This window comes from Zootoca vivipara, chromosome 3 (genome assembly GCF_963506605.1).
Source record: "Zootoca vivipara chromosome 3, rZooViv1.1, whole genome shotgun sequence".
In the NCBI taxonomy this organism is placed as follows: domain Eukaryota; kingdom Metazoa; phylum Chordata; class Lepidosauria; order Squamata; family Lacertidae; genus Zootoca; species Zootoca vivipara.
In genome coordinates, this window is record NC_083278.1 from 102,049,421 (window position 1) to 102,063,899 (window position 14,479).

General features: G+C 45.0%; 1 protein-coding gene across 1 annotated transcript in view; it reads right to left on the reverse strand.

Moving 5' to 3' along the window:
- STPG4 (sperm-tail PG-rich repeat containing 4) overlaps positions 1 to 8,803 on the reverse strand; it is a 29,392-nt gene extending 20,589 nt beyond the window's left edge. The window contains exons 1-3 of the mRNA XM_035110490.2: positions 8,735 to 8,803; positions 2,911 to 3,171; positions 464 to 528 (exon numbers count right to left, since the gene is read on the reverse strand). Of these exons, the coding sequence (XP_034966381.1) occupies positions 464 to 528; positions 2,911 to 3,171; positions 8,735 to 8,803 (395 nt within the window). The remainder of the gene's footprint in view (positions 1 to 463; positions 529 to 2,910; positions 3,172 to 8,734) is intronic.
- Between the last annotated feature and the right edge of the window lie 5,676 nt (positions 8,804 to 14,479).

The window sequence follows — 14,479 nt, forward strand, 5'->3', positions numbered from 1 at the left end:
TAATAATAGTAATGCCCTAGTGACTGATTCTTTGCACAAGAACTCAAGAAGATCCTAGCAGACCACTCCAAAGGTCGATCTAGTTCAGCAACCTGTTCTCACAGTGGCCAATCAGATGCCCAGAACCCTCTTCCCTCCTTTGGTTTTCAGCAACCGGTCTTCAGAAGCATACAGCCCCCCAGCCATGCCCCATGCTCTCAGTGCAAATGGAGGTCAGCCCTCAAAGCGAGGCGCTTTCTTGAAAACAAACCACCTTTTTAATTGAAGCCTGCTTATTGAAATCAGCACGAGCCTATCTGTGTTGGTGGCACGAGTCGCCCTTTGTCCTCAGCCATGGGATTTGCCGCCGCTTGGAAATGAGGCGAAATGAAGGCTTTAAAACAAAGCAGGCAAAAATAATCTGTACAGGGTGGGGCAGGAGCGGGAGGGAGAAATGAGATTAGCAAAGACTGTGTATACTCACTTGGTTGGAAAAGTGGGCACAGGAGGAGGGAAAAGATCATACTGCCCAGGGTCAGTCTTAATATCCTGCGGGGAATCAAGTGTACACAATACAAATGTCAGTAACCCAAGTTCTATTTTATATACTATTTAAAATACTTGTTTCCCCAATTCCTCATCACAAAGACTCAGGAGGCAGCTAACGAATCTAACAGGGTAAGCTTTCTCTACGGATTATAAAATAGTAGCAATTAAAGTTTCAGCAGCTCACAGGTCAATGTTCAAATTGTAACATTATCTTTGTACTGAAAGCTGAGAAGAGTGTTGGCTTCAGATGATTTCTGAGTGCCGTCAAAGAGGGAGATGGAAAAGGGGACAGAATTCTAAAGAGAAGGTGCCACAATCCAGAAGGCCCTGCTTCTTCTTGTGGGAATGTTCAGGAATGTGGATGAGGAGATATTGTTTAATACAGTCATACCTGGACATCCGAACAACTCGACTTCCGAAGGTTTCGACTTCTGAAGTCGACAACCCCGGAAGTCTTTTCGCTGCGCGCGATCCGCGCAAGCACAAAAGCGCAAAGGCACGCTTCACGCATGCGCAGAACGGGCGCTTCGACTTACGAAGACGGCCACGGAACGGATGGTCTTCATAAGTTGAGGTACCACTGTATATCTTATCCTAGCTTGTGTTAACAAGCTCCAAACTTAGCATGAGTTACATTCCCCTTTTAATGCACAGCAGAAACGGTTGCTCAGGCTTGCTGAAGCCTAGAATTTTATATATATATATATATATATATATCCTGGTATTTCCCCTTTATCCCTCTTAAAAGAAAATGCACAACACAATGCTCTTTAAAAGTAAAAAGAGTATACTTTCAAGACATCCTGAGTTAACAGCATAATATCAGAAAACAGGCTTCTGGAAGCCGAGAGTCAGAAGAGAGAGAACATGGCCGCTGCCCTGTCCCTATATTTTACCTGGACAGGTAACACCCATCTCAATTACATGGAGAGGAAGTCCGTCCCAGATCAGTGGCAGGAAGTCCGCTGCTGACCTGGTCAGGTGTTCCTCCATGTGGTCACTCTAGGAAATGTTGTGACTTGACTGCTCCTGGTTTACATCCCCACACTTCTCTCCTCGCAGCGCTTGATTATTGGGCGGTTTCACGTGTTCCGCTTGCAGGGGCACCAACTTTCTCCCCACATGACATCACACGCACACGTGACATCACACACAATGATGTCATGCACCCTTCTGCGCACACAAACGCTCACCTGGCAGTGGCAGGCTGCAAGGGATTGAGGGAGGGGACTTAGCCCCCTACACACAAATACTGAGGGGGCTCTTCTTCACACAGAAGACTGTCCTCTATCAGAGAACAGTCCTCTCTTTGAGGAAGGCTTGTATCTGAAGCACTGTCCAGTCCTATCCCAATTTAAAGATGAAGACCCCCACCACCACCAAAAAAGAGAGAGCAAGCAAGCAGGGGCTCTGAAGTTGTCCATCAACAGTAAGCATTCGGATAACAGACTGAGCAGGCACCCAGGGGACTTGGCTGCGGTAGATGAAATGCAGTATATTTCTATAGCGGCATTATCTATTGCAAAGCTATACATTTAACCTTTAAAGTTGAGTAATAATAATACAGTCGAACCTCGGTTTTTTAACGTAATCTGTTCCGGAAGACCGTTCGACTTCTGAAACCTTCGAAAACCAAGGAGCATGTGAGGAGTAACAAGTAACCAAGGGGTTAACTGTGTACTGTGTACCACCTGACCACTGAGGAAGATATCATGTTACAGAATATACTGGAAGCATTTCTTTGTGTAACAGTTGGTTTCGATTCTGCCTGGGAGACAGTCGCAAGATGTCTGCTATCTCGCCAGGACGTTTGTTGTTTTCTCTGTAAATAAACCTCAGTAGTTAGAAGAACTTGGACTTTGTGTGTTCTTAAAAGGCTTTTTATCCGAAGGCTATACAAGCAACCGCTGTGCGTGAAAAGAAGAGAAAGAACTCTGCATTCTCACTACCAAGCCCGGGTCCACGGAGCAGAAAACGCAGCGAGAGTGTGCCGGGCGACATAAGTGGCTCCTAATTGAGTCGTAAATCGCTCAATAGAGCCCTATACCTGTCACAGAGCAATGGGTGGTTGGCAAAATCCATTGAGAAAAAGAAAAACACGCACCGGAAGCCTTTTGACTTCGGAGGCGCGTTCAAAAATGGAAGCAATTACTTCCGGGTTTTCGGTGCTCAGCTTCCAAAACATTCGGCTTCCAAAACACTCAAAAACCAAGATTCCACTGTAATTATTATTATTATTATTATTATTATTATTATTATTATTATTATTATACCCCACCCATGTGGCTGGGTTTCCCCCCTCTCCTTGGTTATTAAAATGAATGTCTCCCTCCCCCCAAAACATAATTTTTTAAATGAATGGCCCCATTACTTTACTTTTACCTTATCTCTATAGGAGGTGGTCGTGGGCGTGTCCCTCGAGGTGCTCTTGAAGGAATATGTCGCAGGCCTTTTCTCAGCCAGCTGCACAAACGAAGGAGGGACGTATTTGAAGCTGCTTGGTAGGGTCATGTCAGTCATCTGCTGGAAGATGGAGATCCTCTTCCGGCCTTCCCCTTTAAAATTGTACGTCTGTTTCACTGGGTTCATCTGAGCATCCTCAATAAAATCCCGGACTGGGTAGAAGCCTGGTATTGGGGTGGCCTGAAGAAAGGAAACATGAAATCTGACCTGCGGCTAGCAATTAACTTGAGGATTTGGGGATTTGTTGTACTTATTTGCTCTATGTTGTAGGTTTTAGCCTCCCTTTCCTCTAAGAAGCTCAATGCTGCAGACGAGGAACAGCATTCAAGTGTACATTCCTCCCCCCCTCCAAATGGTGTTCTTTAAAGCATAAACACATACTCTCCTTGTGGTTAAATAGCTGGTTTTGTTTTGTTTTGTTTTGTTTTGTTTTGTTTTGTTTTGTTTTGTTTTTTGTTTTGTTTTGTTTTGTTTTGTCTTCTCATCTCATCTCTTCTCTTCTTTTGTTATTAACCGTTAAAAAATGCCAGCCAAAAACCGTTAGGGGAGTTCCAGTGTTAGTTATACTCAGAGTAGACGCATTACAATCAGTTGGCTTCAGTTACGTTAATGTTTGTACACTTGCCTGCATCTCTATTTTAATACCACGCTGCGAAAATCGGGCAGGGCCAGCCCTTTTGCTGCCTGAGGTAAAAGACAAGATGGCCTCCGCTCCTCTTCCATGTGCAGAAGCCAACTGGGGTGGCAGTTGAAGAAGGGATAGCATTTCCCTCTTGTTGGCTTGTTGGCAGGGCAGGGGGAGGACAGTTAATTTAGCGTACACAGCTCTTTCCTCCAACAGAGGGGAATGACCTGGGAACTGTAGTTTTGTCAAGGGTGCTGGGAACTGTAGTTCTGCAAGGTGCAGATGGCAGTTCCCAGGTTTCTTCGGAGGAAGCAATGTGCTTTAAATGGATGGTGAGGATGTGAGAGCGTATTGCAACCATACAGTGCTAGTCCTCCTCTAGCTGAAACCGATAATAGGGGAAATTTCAAAAAGTACAGAGAATGAGGAGAAGTATAATCTCTCTCTTCCTCTCTTTCTTCCCACCCTTCCTACACCTTCCACTCTGGCTGTTGGAAGGCTGGCAGGATTTTAAAAATGACTAGCTGGCCCTGCACGCGTTGCTGTGCGTTAGTCTGTGAAATGGAGGGTAATAGCCCCCCTTCAGATCCCCCTGAGCCTCAGAGTCCCCCTGAGTCGAGGCAAGATACTGTGGAGAGGGCAGGTTTCATCCCTGTGTCTCCCCCCACCCTGTTCTGACCCATTACTTATCCCTGCCCTCTATTCGCCCCCCCCCTCCACTTGGCCTAGTCTGGAAAGCGGCCTAGTCTGCAAAGCCGAGGTGAGATATTGTGGAGAGGGCAGGTTTCATCCCTGTGTCTCCCCCCACCCTGTTCTGACCCATTACTTATCCCTGCCCTCTATTCTCCCCCCCCCCACCTCCACTTGGCCTAGTCTGGAAAGCGGCCTAGTCTGTCTGATAATGGCCGCCTTGGTGGTTTCATTCAGTTGCTTGGTTGATGATGTCATTTGGTTTGTGGGTGTGGCTTAGATTTCACAGGAAGGGAGGGGGTGGAGGAGGGTACTACGCCACTTGAGGGCACTGTTTGACTTGGTGGAAAACCAGGTCTACACCTGCCCAGGTGTGTGATTTGAGGGATTTTTGCCCCCAACAACGCTCGGAAAGTGGCCTGGATCGTTGTGTCAAAATTTCAGGACGATCGGTCAAGCGGTTACAGAGAAAAGTGTAGAACGCAGTTTCACGATTTTTACATTTTTATATAGATAGATGGTTTGCTCCATCCTGGACTCTCCCCCTCCCCCTTCATAAAATAAGGGCTCTGGTTGTACTTTGTAGTGTAAAAAGTTGTCTATTTGATAAAATGTATTTACTGCTTGATGGGTTTTTAAAATAAAAAACATTCGAAACAGTTTACAAAACGAATAAATCTCATTATTGATAAAAACAGTCAACTATTCAAAATATTTTAAAAATAATTTAAATCCACGAAAAACTAAAAAAAACAAATTAAGATGCATGCCAACATTCTACATGTCTGAATAGACATGCCTAAACAAAAATGCGTGGTTGTTGTTTTTTACAGGTGCTCAAAAGAAGGGAACCTGTCTAATATCAATAGGCAGGGAGTTCTGAAGCGTAGGTGCTGCCACACTAAAAGATCAGTTTCTCAGAAATGCAGAGCAAGTATTATGCAGTCCCTGGAACAGTGTCAGTTCCACAGACTGAAGTGGTAAAAAAATGAGGTTGAAATTCGCTTCCAAAGTATGCATCCACATGAACCAAGTCAATATGTGCGAAATACTCCTATAGGGGGTTGGTTGGTTGAAGGGGGCGTACTTTATATTAGCATTGTTCCCATGTGCGTTATGCAAAGGATGGAGTGCCCTTTTCCACATCAGATTTCCCCATCAGAAGGCTCACGGTAAATGAATATATTCCAGAATTCTGCTCTGATTAAGAACCAGGGCTTGCAATTGCTGGAAAAATGCAGAGTGCCTTCTAAAACTGTGCACAATCTTCTCGGATCATGCAGCGTTTCATTTTCCACCTTGGTGACACACAGCTAAGCGCAATTAAATGAACATTATACATACCCTAAGGGATTCCCTCCACCATGTATCTCTTCCAAAATCAATTTCTTTATCCTTTTCTTTCTCAGCCACCTTCAAAGAAATCCAGATTTTATGTGCAACTTTTTACATTTGTCCATTGGTCATAGATGTACGTACTGTATACATGTTGCCTACATACGAACACAGACAAAACCCCAAATCTTCATATATGCTACAAAGCACAAAAACAAAATACATACATCCTGATCCAAGCGGTCCCAACCATGTGCATAGATAGTGCTGCTTTCCACACAAGGACCATCAATGGAAGGGAGCAGAATCCAAAGGGAGGTGTGCCCAAAATTATGGCACTAGGAGAGACATGCGCATGCATGTCTCTCACGGTGTGGATAAGCTGTATGGCATGTGTGGCTTTCATGGATGCGTAAAAAAGCTTTTAAAAAATTGGATACCAATACACACATTGATACAGAAGATTTTGAAGGTTAATATTCAACTAAAGCCAGAACTCGTCCTGCTGGGACTAATGAATATAAAAACAGAAAAAGGTTGTGGAGTATTATTTCAATACATCAGGCATGTCCAACAGGTAGATCATGATCTACTGGTAGATCACTGGTTCCCCCCAAAGAAGCTGAACAACTGTGGCTCCCCTTAAAAAAGCTCAACATTTTACCTCCTCCCTGAAAAAACTCAATAACTTTGAACCCCAAAAAAGGTTTTAACATCATATCCACAAAGATGGAAGGACTCACTATTATCTACTATGGACAGTGCTTTTTTCCTGGGGTGGCAGCGCAGGGGTACGCATACCCCTAAACTTTTTGTGAATCTAAGTTTGGACTCATTGCGGGGCAGGGTTTAAACATGAGAAGGAAAATGAGAGTACCCCTAAACATTTGTTTAAGGAAAAAACAACAGTGAAGAATGGTTATTGAAATTAATGGATTTGGCTGAGATGGAGAAGTTGACGTGTTTAAGTAAAGAAAAACCATGGTTGACGTTTATTAATGATCGGAAACCCCTTATGGACTTTTTGCACAGAAAGGAAAACAAACCTGTGATATCTGGGTTTGAAGACTGAAAAAAGGTTGGTTTATGGAAAGTAGAAGAGTTGGTAACTATTCTGGAACAAGGGTGTTGCTTAAATCTATAAGGCTGATGAACGAAGAATTGGAAGTATTTTCTTTTTCTTGTATTTCCTTCCCTAATACAGACTTGGCCCATCTACCTGAATATTGCCTACATGGATTTGCTAGCAGCTCTCTGGGGTTTCAAGTTTGGTTCCCTCCTAGTCCTGCCTGGAGATGCCGGGGATTGAACCTGGGACATTCTGCATGCAACACAGGGCGCTTTTCCACTGGGCTACTCTACCTGATACCTTGGAGAGCTGCCACCAACCCGTGTAGATGAACCTTCTCCAATGTGATGCCCCCTCCAGATGCTTAGGACAGGGGTCAACAAACTTTTTCAGCAGGGGGCCGGTCCACTGTCCCTCAGACCTTGTGGGGGGCCGGACTATATTTAGGGGGGGTGAACAAATTCTTACCGGGACCCAGGTGGCGCTGTGGGTTAAACCACAGAGTCTAGGGCAGGCATCCTCAAGCTGCGGCCCTCCAGATGTTTTGGCCTACAACTCCCATGATCCCTAGCTAACAGGACCAGTGGTCGGGGAGGATGGGAATTGTAGTCCAAAACATCTGGAGGGCCGAAGTTTGGGGATGCCTAGTCTAGGGCTTGCTGATCAGAAGGTCGGCGGTTCGAATCCCTGCAACGGGGTGAGCTCCCATTGCTCGGTCCCAGCTCCTGCCCACCTAGCAGTTTGAAAGCACATCAAATTGCAAGTAGATAAATAGGGACCTCTCCGGCGGGAAGGTAAACGGCGTTTCCGTGCGCTGCTCTGGTTCGCCAGAAGCAGCTTTGTCATGCTGGCCACATGACCTGGAAGCTGTCTGCGCACAAACGTCGGCTCCCTCGGCCTATAGAGTGAGATGAGCGCCGCAACCCCAGAGTCGGACACGACTGGACCTGATGGTCAGGGGCCCCTTTACCTTTGAACAAATTCTTATGCCCCACAAATAACCCAGAGATGCGTTTTAAATAAAAGCACACATTCTACTCATGTAAAAACACGCTGATTCCCGGACCGTCCGCGGGCCGGATTTAGAAGGCGATTGGGCCTTAGTTTGCCTACCCATGGCTTAGGACTACAACTCCCATCATTCCCAGTCAACAAAGACTGCATTGACGTTCACGGGACAATGGGCCATTCAGTTGAGAGGCTCCTCCCTTAGAGAAATGGGGCCTTGCCCCACCAACCCCAGCCTGTCCTTAGCCAGCTGCCCACCAGCTTGCCGTCTTAGGGTACATGACACTAACAGTCGCTTTCCTCCTCCCAAGTCTCAGCATGGGCCTTTGGGAGCGAGCTAGATATTAGTTGGCTCTGCTTGTCATTGACAGGAGGTGGAACCTCTCTGCCTTCTTGCCCTGCCTGTCCCAATGGCCACCAGCCATCCTTGGGAGCCCTGGGGAAATGAAGAATGCACACACACCCCTTTCAAAACTGGGAGGCGAAAGCAGTGCACTCCACACGTGTTGAAGACCCCTGATTTGTAGGCTCTAATCCAGCCTTTCCATTAAAAAACAAATACAACCATAGGGCAAAGGGCAAATTGGTGAGTACTGTACATGGGATAGAGCCTGTTCTGGGATCTCCTTCTCTTGAGAGGCTTCTCTGACTCAATTTTTGAAGGCTTGTGTGTGTGGAAGCTAACTGATTTTAATTCTTTTTGCACAAGTTTATTGGTTAGTGGAATGAGAGCTATACTGAAGCGGGAATTGAGTGGGTGCTGCAATGCGGTGAGTGTAAGGACGGTGTGATCGTTGTGTGGTTTATACTGGTTTATAGGGTGTTTACGCTGGGTTATAGCCAATGTTCTGCTGGCACAATGGGACTTCTTGCCCTGCATGAGGCGAAATAGGAAGTGCCACCCTGCCCAGCTACCACCTGATCCACCTCCTCTGCCGCTAATGAAGCAACGCCGACATCAGCACTGAGTTCAGGTGAGATCTCACTGATTTCAGGCAAGATCTGTGAGATCTCACCGGAAATAGATGGCCGGGCAGGTGGGGTGCTGCACTGGGGGCTTCTGCCACCCGAAGCAGCAGCCTCATCCTGCCAAATGGTTGCACCGGCCCTGGTTGAGGGACAGGATGAGGATATGGCCCCAAAGTTTTGTGTTGTGTGAATGTGTTCATGAATTGTTTTGATTAGTGTATTATATGTGGGGTTTTTGTAGAGGTTTTCTAGCTCTATACTACAATTCTGTCACATGCTCATCTTGAATTTTGATGAATTTTGTTGCTTTGCGCATGACTTGCTTTTGCAGTTCTTATTTATTTTGCTTACATCCCTTGTTCCAAAATATTTGCTGTCGCTAATAATAATATTAATAATAATAATAATAATAATTTATTATTTATACCCTGCCCATCTGGCTGGGTTTCCCCAGCCACTCTGGGCGGCTTCCAACCAAATATTAAAAACAATACAGCATCAAACATTTAAAACTTCCCTAAACAGGGCCGCCTTCAGTTGTCTTTTAAAAGTAAAATACAGTCATACCTCAGTTTAAGTATGCTTCGATTTGAGTACTTTCAGTTTAAGTACTCCACGGACCCGTCTGGAACGGATTAATCCACTTTCCATTACTTTCAATGGGAAAGTTCGCTTCAGGTTAAGTACAGACTTTCAGAACCAATTGTGTACTTAAACCGAGGTACCACTGTAGATGCTTATTGCCTTGACATCTGCTGGGAGGGTGTTCCACAGGGCAGGCACCACTACCGATAAGGCCCTCTGCCTACTTCCCTGTAACCTCACTTATTGCAGCGAGGGAACTGCCAGAAGGCCCTCAGCGCTGGACCTCAGTATCCGGGCTGGACGGTGGGGGTGGAGACGCTCCTTGAGGTATACAGGACCAAGACCGTTTAGGGCTTTAAAGGTCAGCACCAACACTTTGAGTTGTGCTCGGAAACGTACGGGTAGCCAATACAAGTCTCTCAGGACCGGTGTTATATGGTCTCGGCGGCTGCTCCCAGTCACCAGTCTAGCTGGCGCATTCTGGATTAATCGCAGTTTCTGAGTCACCTTCATAGGTAGCACCATGTAGAGCGCATTGCAGTAGTCCAAGCGGGAGATAACTAGAGCATGCACCACTCTGGCGAGACAGTCTGCAGGCAGGTAGGGTCTCAGCCTGCCTACCAGATGGAGCTGGTAGACAGCTGCCCTGGACAAAGAATTGACCTGCACCTCCATGGACAGCTGAGAGTCCAAATGACTCCCAGGCTGTGCACCTGGTCCTTCAGGGGCACAGTTACCCCATTCAGGATCAGGGAGTCCTCCAAACCAGCCCGTCTCCTGTCCCACAAGAACAGTACTTCTGTCTTGTCAGGATTGTAATTTTAAATGTAGAATCATTATTTCTCCTTCCTTGGAGATATTAAAGCAGATGTTGAATGCTTTAGTTGCGGTTCTTGCATTGCAGGGGGTTGAACTAGATGGCCCATGGTCCCCTTCCAACTCTACAATTCTAGGATTTTATGATTATTAAAAGCCAGGCCTTGGGGGAAGGACGAAGTCTCTGGCATAATGGGTCAGTGTGTCTGGATGTTAACTAGAAGGTTGGTGGTTCAAGGCTGCCCAGGGGCGATTGTGGGCAGGATTGCAGGGGGCTCGACTAGATAGTACTCAGGGTCCCTTCCAACTCTACAATTCTGATTCTAAGTGCATTGTGATATTTTATTTCTGCTGCTCCAGGCTCTTTTATTTGTGATTTGTAATTAATTTTATTATATTTGATTTTTATTCTTGGGATTATTGTGGCACGTAGAGGCCATTGAATGAGGATGGGGTACAAATACTTTGAATAAAGAAACAAACAAATAAATCCAAAGATGAGTGTATAGGATTTACCGCAAATGGTTCGCTCACTCTACTTCCGCCCCTACTGCGAGCTATGGCTTCCATCTTGTTTTGGACTTAAACTGACTACTGCTGTTGGTCTGCATCACAGCTATGAAGCTATCTGTGACATCACAATTCAAGGGCTTTGTATTAGAGTGTTCGCACACAAGAGGAGAAATAGGAAGAGATAAATAAAGCCTGGAAACAGAAAGTGGCTAAAAACAGAGAACTAAGGAAATATCAAAAAGAGTTGAAAAGCAATAACAATTAATTGCCCCCCCCCCATTTTGGGGGGGAGAGGGATTGCTACATATTTAAATTTAAGATAATTTATACTGTTTGATTGTAAATAGAGCCTCTAAGCAGTTTACAAAGAACAAAGCACAAATGCCTTATGAGGAACGGCTTAGGGAGCTGGGTCTGTTTAGCCTGGAGAAGAGAAGGTTAAGGGGTGATATGATAGCCATGTTCAAATATATGAAAGGATGTCATATGGAGGAGGGAGAAAGATTGTTTTCTGCTGCTCCAGAGAAGTGGACACAGAGCAATGGATTCAAACTTCAAGAAAGAAGATTCCACCTAAACATTAGGAAGAACTTCCTGACAGTAAGAGCTGTTTGGCAGTGGAATTTGCTACCAAGGAGTGTGGTGGAGTCTCCTTCTTTGGAGGTCTTTAAGCAGAGGCTTGACAGGCATATGTCAAGAATGCTTTGATGGTGTTTCCTGCTTGGCAGGGGGTTGGACTGGATGGCCCTTGTGGTTTCTTCCAATTCTATGATTCTATGAAAGCAAACATGAAAATTGTCAAGAAAAGACAAAGCTAAAAACAGATTAAAGAAACAGTTAAACTAAAAACAGATTAAAATGCCTGAACAAAAAACGCTTTTAGCAGTCCCCATGCAGAGTGCATTACAGCAATCCAATTTTGAAGTCACTTGTGATCCCAGCATTACCCTGATTTTAACAGGCTGTGCAGGTTTTTGCGTTGTTTCAGAACTGTGCAAGACCTGTTTGACTAGAAGTGATAGCGGCTGGACAAGAGTGATGTGTGCAAACAAGACATTTAAAAGAGCAATTTCAAAACCCAGTGCCGATTCCTATAAAAAAAACACTATTGTGTCATTTTCAATTGTTTACTCTGAGTAGACCCATGGAAATTAGCAGACCCAAATTCGTCGTGGCCATTAATTTCAACAGGCCTAATCTGAGTAAAAGTAACCTGAATTCCTGCATTGCAGGTGGTTGGACTAGATGACCTTCCAACTCCTATGATTCTACGATTACAAGCCAGTCTTCCTCCAGCAAAAAAGCTATCTATATTTTTATTAAAAGTATGGCAATAAAGGATAAAATGGTGTCCCAATGAATATACCAACGTGATGATTTGAAGGCAGAGTACCAGGCAATCAAATTAATGAGAGTGGACTTGTGTTTCTTGAACACTAAAGAATATGGCAAACTGCTTTATAAACTGAATCTGAAAAGCTTTTTGCAATATGGCATAGTAGTTTACTGTTAAAATGCAAAATAGTTAAAGGTACCCCTGACCATTAGGTCCAGGCGCAGACGACTCTGGGGTTGCAGTGCTCATCTCGCTCTATTTGTCCGCAGTTTGTGGGTCATGTGGCCAGCATGACTAAGCCGCTTCTGGCAAACCAGAGCAGCACATGGAAACGCTGTTTACCTTCGTGCTTTTGAACTGCTAGGTTGGCAGGAGCAGGGACTGAGCAATGGGAGCTCACCCCGTTGCAGGGATTCGAACCGCTGACCTTCTGATCGGCAAACCCTAGGCTCTGTGGTTGCTTCAATTAGCTCTTTGGACCCCAGACCATAGTTGCAAGTTGGTTTCCCAGCGACCGAGATCAGTTGCTCTCTTGCTTTGGGTGTGCCTCTTTGTTTGCTTGTGAGTCAAGGAACATGGAAGTAGCCTTATATTAAGTAAGAACATTGGGTCCATCTTGCTAAATGTTTTCTATACTGACTAGCAGGATTAGCCAAGGGACATTCCCAGACCTTCCTGGGAAATGGTTACAGGTAGGTAGCCGTGTTGGTCTGGATCGAAGTAAAATAAAAAAATTCCTTCAGTAGCACCTTAAAGACCAACTAAGTTTTTATTTTGGTATGAGCTTTCGTGTGCATGCACACTTCTTCAGATACAGTGAAATGGAAGTTTCCAGGCACTTATGTAGAGAAGGGGTGGGGAGGGGTGGGGATGGGGAGGGGGGATCACTCAGAAGGGTGGTGGAAATGGGTGATTGACTGACTGATAGCTGTTGATGACCGCAAACGACTGCAAATGGTTTTGCATGAAAAAGCAAGGGTTGAGATGGCTGAAGATCGCTTATCATGTATAATGAGATAAGAACCCGATATCTCTGTTCAAACCAGGTCCCTCCATGGTTTTGAGCTTGGTGATATATATTGGTGATATTATCACCAAGCTCAAAACCATGGAGGGACCTGGTTTGAACAGAGATATCGGGTTCTTATCTCATTATACATGATAAGCGATCTTCAGCCATCTCAACCCTTGCTTTTTCATGCAAAACCATTTGCAGTCGTTTGCGGTCATCAACAGCTATCAGTCAGTCAATCACCCATTTCCACCACCCTTCTGAGTGATCCCCCCTCCCCATCCCCACCCCTCCCCACCCCTTCTCTACATAAGTGCCTGGAAACTTCCATTTCACTGTATCTGAAGAAGTGTGCATGCACACGAAAGCTCATACCAAAATAAAAACTTAGTTGGTCTTTAAGGTGCTACTGAAGGAATTTTTTTATTTTACTTCCTGGGAAATGAACCTGTGACCTTGGTGCTTGTAAAAAAACAGATGAGCCTACGTGTTCCCTTTAGAATTTGGTACATTGGAAGGTTTTTGTAGTTTGCATTCTCCCCCCCCCCCAAAAAAATCTCCGTGATGCAGCTGTTCTCTTCAGCATAAATGAACCATATGAAAATTAAAGTGCATTTCCATCTCCAGGGGACTCCCATGGGTTTATTCAGATGATCTCTCAAAACATGTCCCAAGTACATTTCATCCTTTGAAGGGCTCCCATGCCCCATGAAAATGCAACCAGATGACCAGTCCACATGCAGCATGGTTACAGGATGGATCATACAAAGTTACCATGAGTACTGCATACTACAGGTCCTACAGACACTTGCCTGTGTTCCAAGAACATGAAAGGTTGCTACTCCAATTCCCATCCGTTTTACCAGAACTGTGTGAAAAGATCTGAAATGTCTTTGTGTAATAGGCGGAACACACTTAAAATGAGAACTCCGAATGATCATTGCACAAAACCATCTAAGCAACAGAATGTGGGAAGATTCTCGCTTCAGGTCTTCTCAACATGCAAAGGTGTGGTGATGGAATCATCTTTTACAGAGTCAAGCACCTGAACTGGGCTTGCATGCTGTAAAAAGATCTAACAAATGCAAAGAAAATACAGACTCCCAACAGAAACTCTAGGAACCTGACAACAAATGCAACGCAAACTGAGCATTTGCCATTATAGATTTGGCTGGATAAGCTTGAAGTGTATAAGCACAGATTGATACTTCCCCACCAAGCCAAATATTACCAGTATTTTAAGGTGGGGAATCCGTTTGTTGCTATGACCAATATCCTCGTACCCAATCTAAGGGCTTTTGTAATACAATGATGACCCCACCTGTCCACTTTCCCATGGAGGCAGGGCTTGATGACTCTTCAGAATGCAGAATTCCTATTGCTACATAGTGGGGGACGGGGGGCAAGAGAAGACATAAAACCTCTTAATCTCCCTCCCTCAAGCACCAAATTTCAGCTGCCAGAGAAATCTCCTACCTATGATGCATAAGACCAAGGCCCACACTGTGATCAATCACCATAGAACATTGT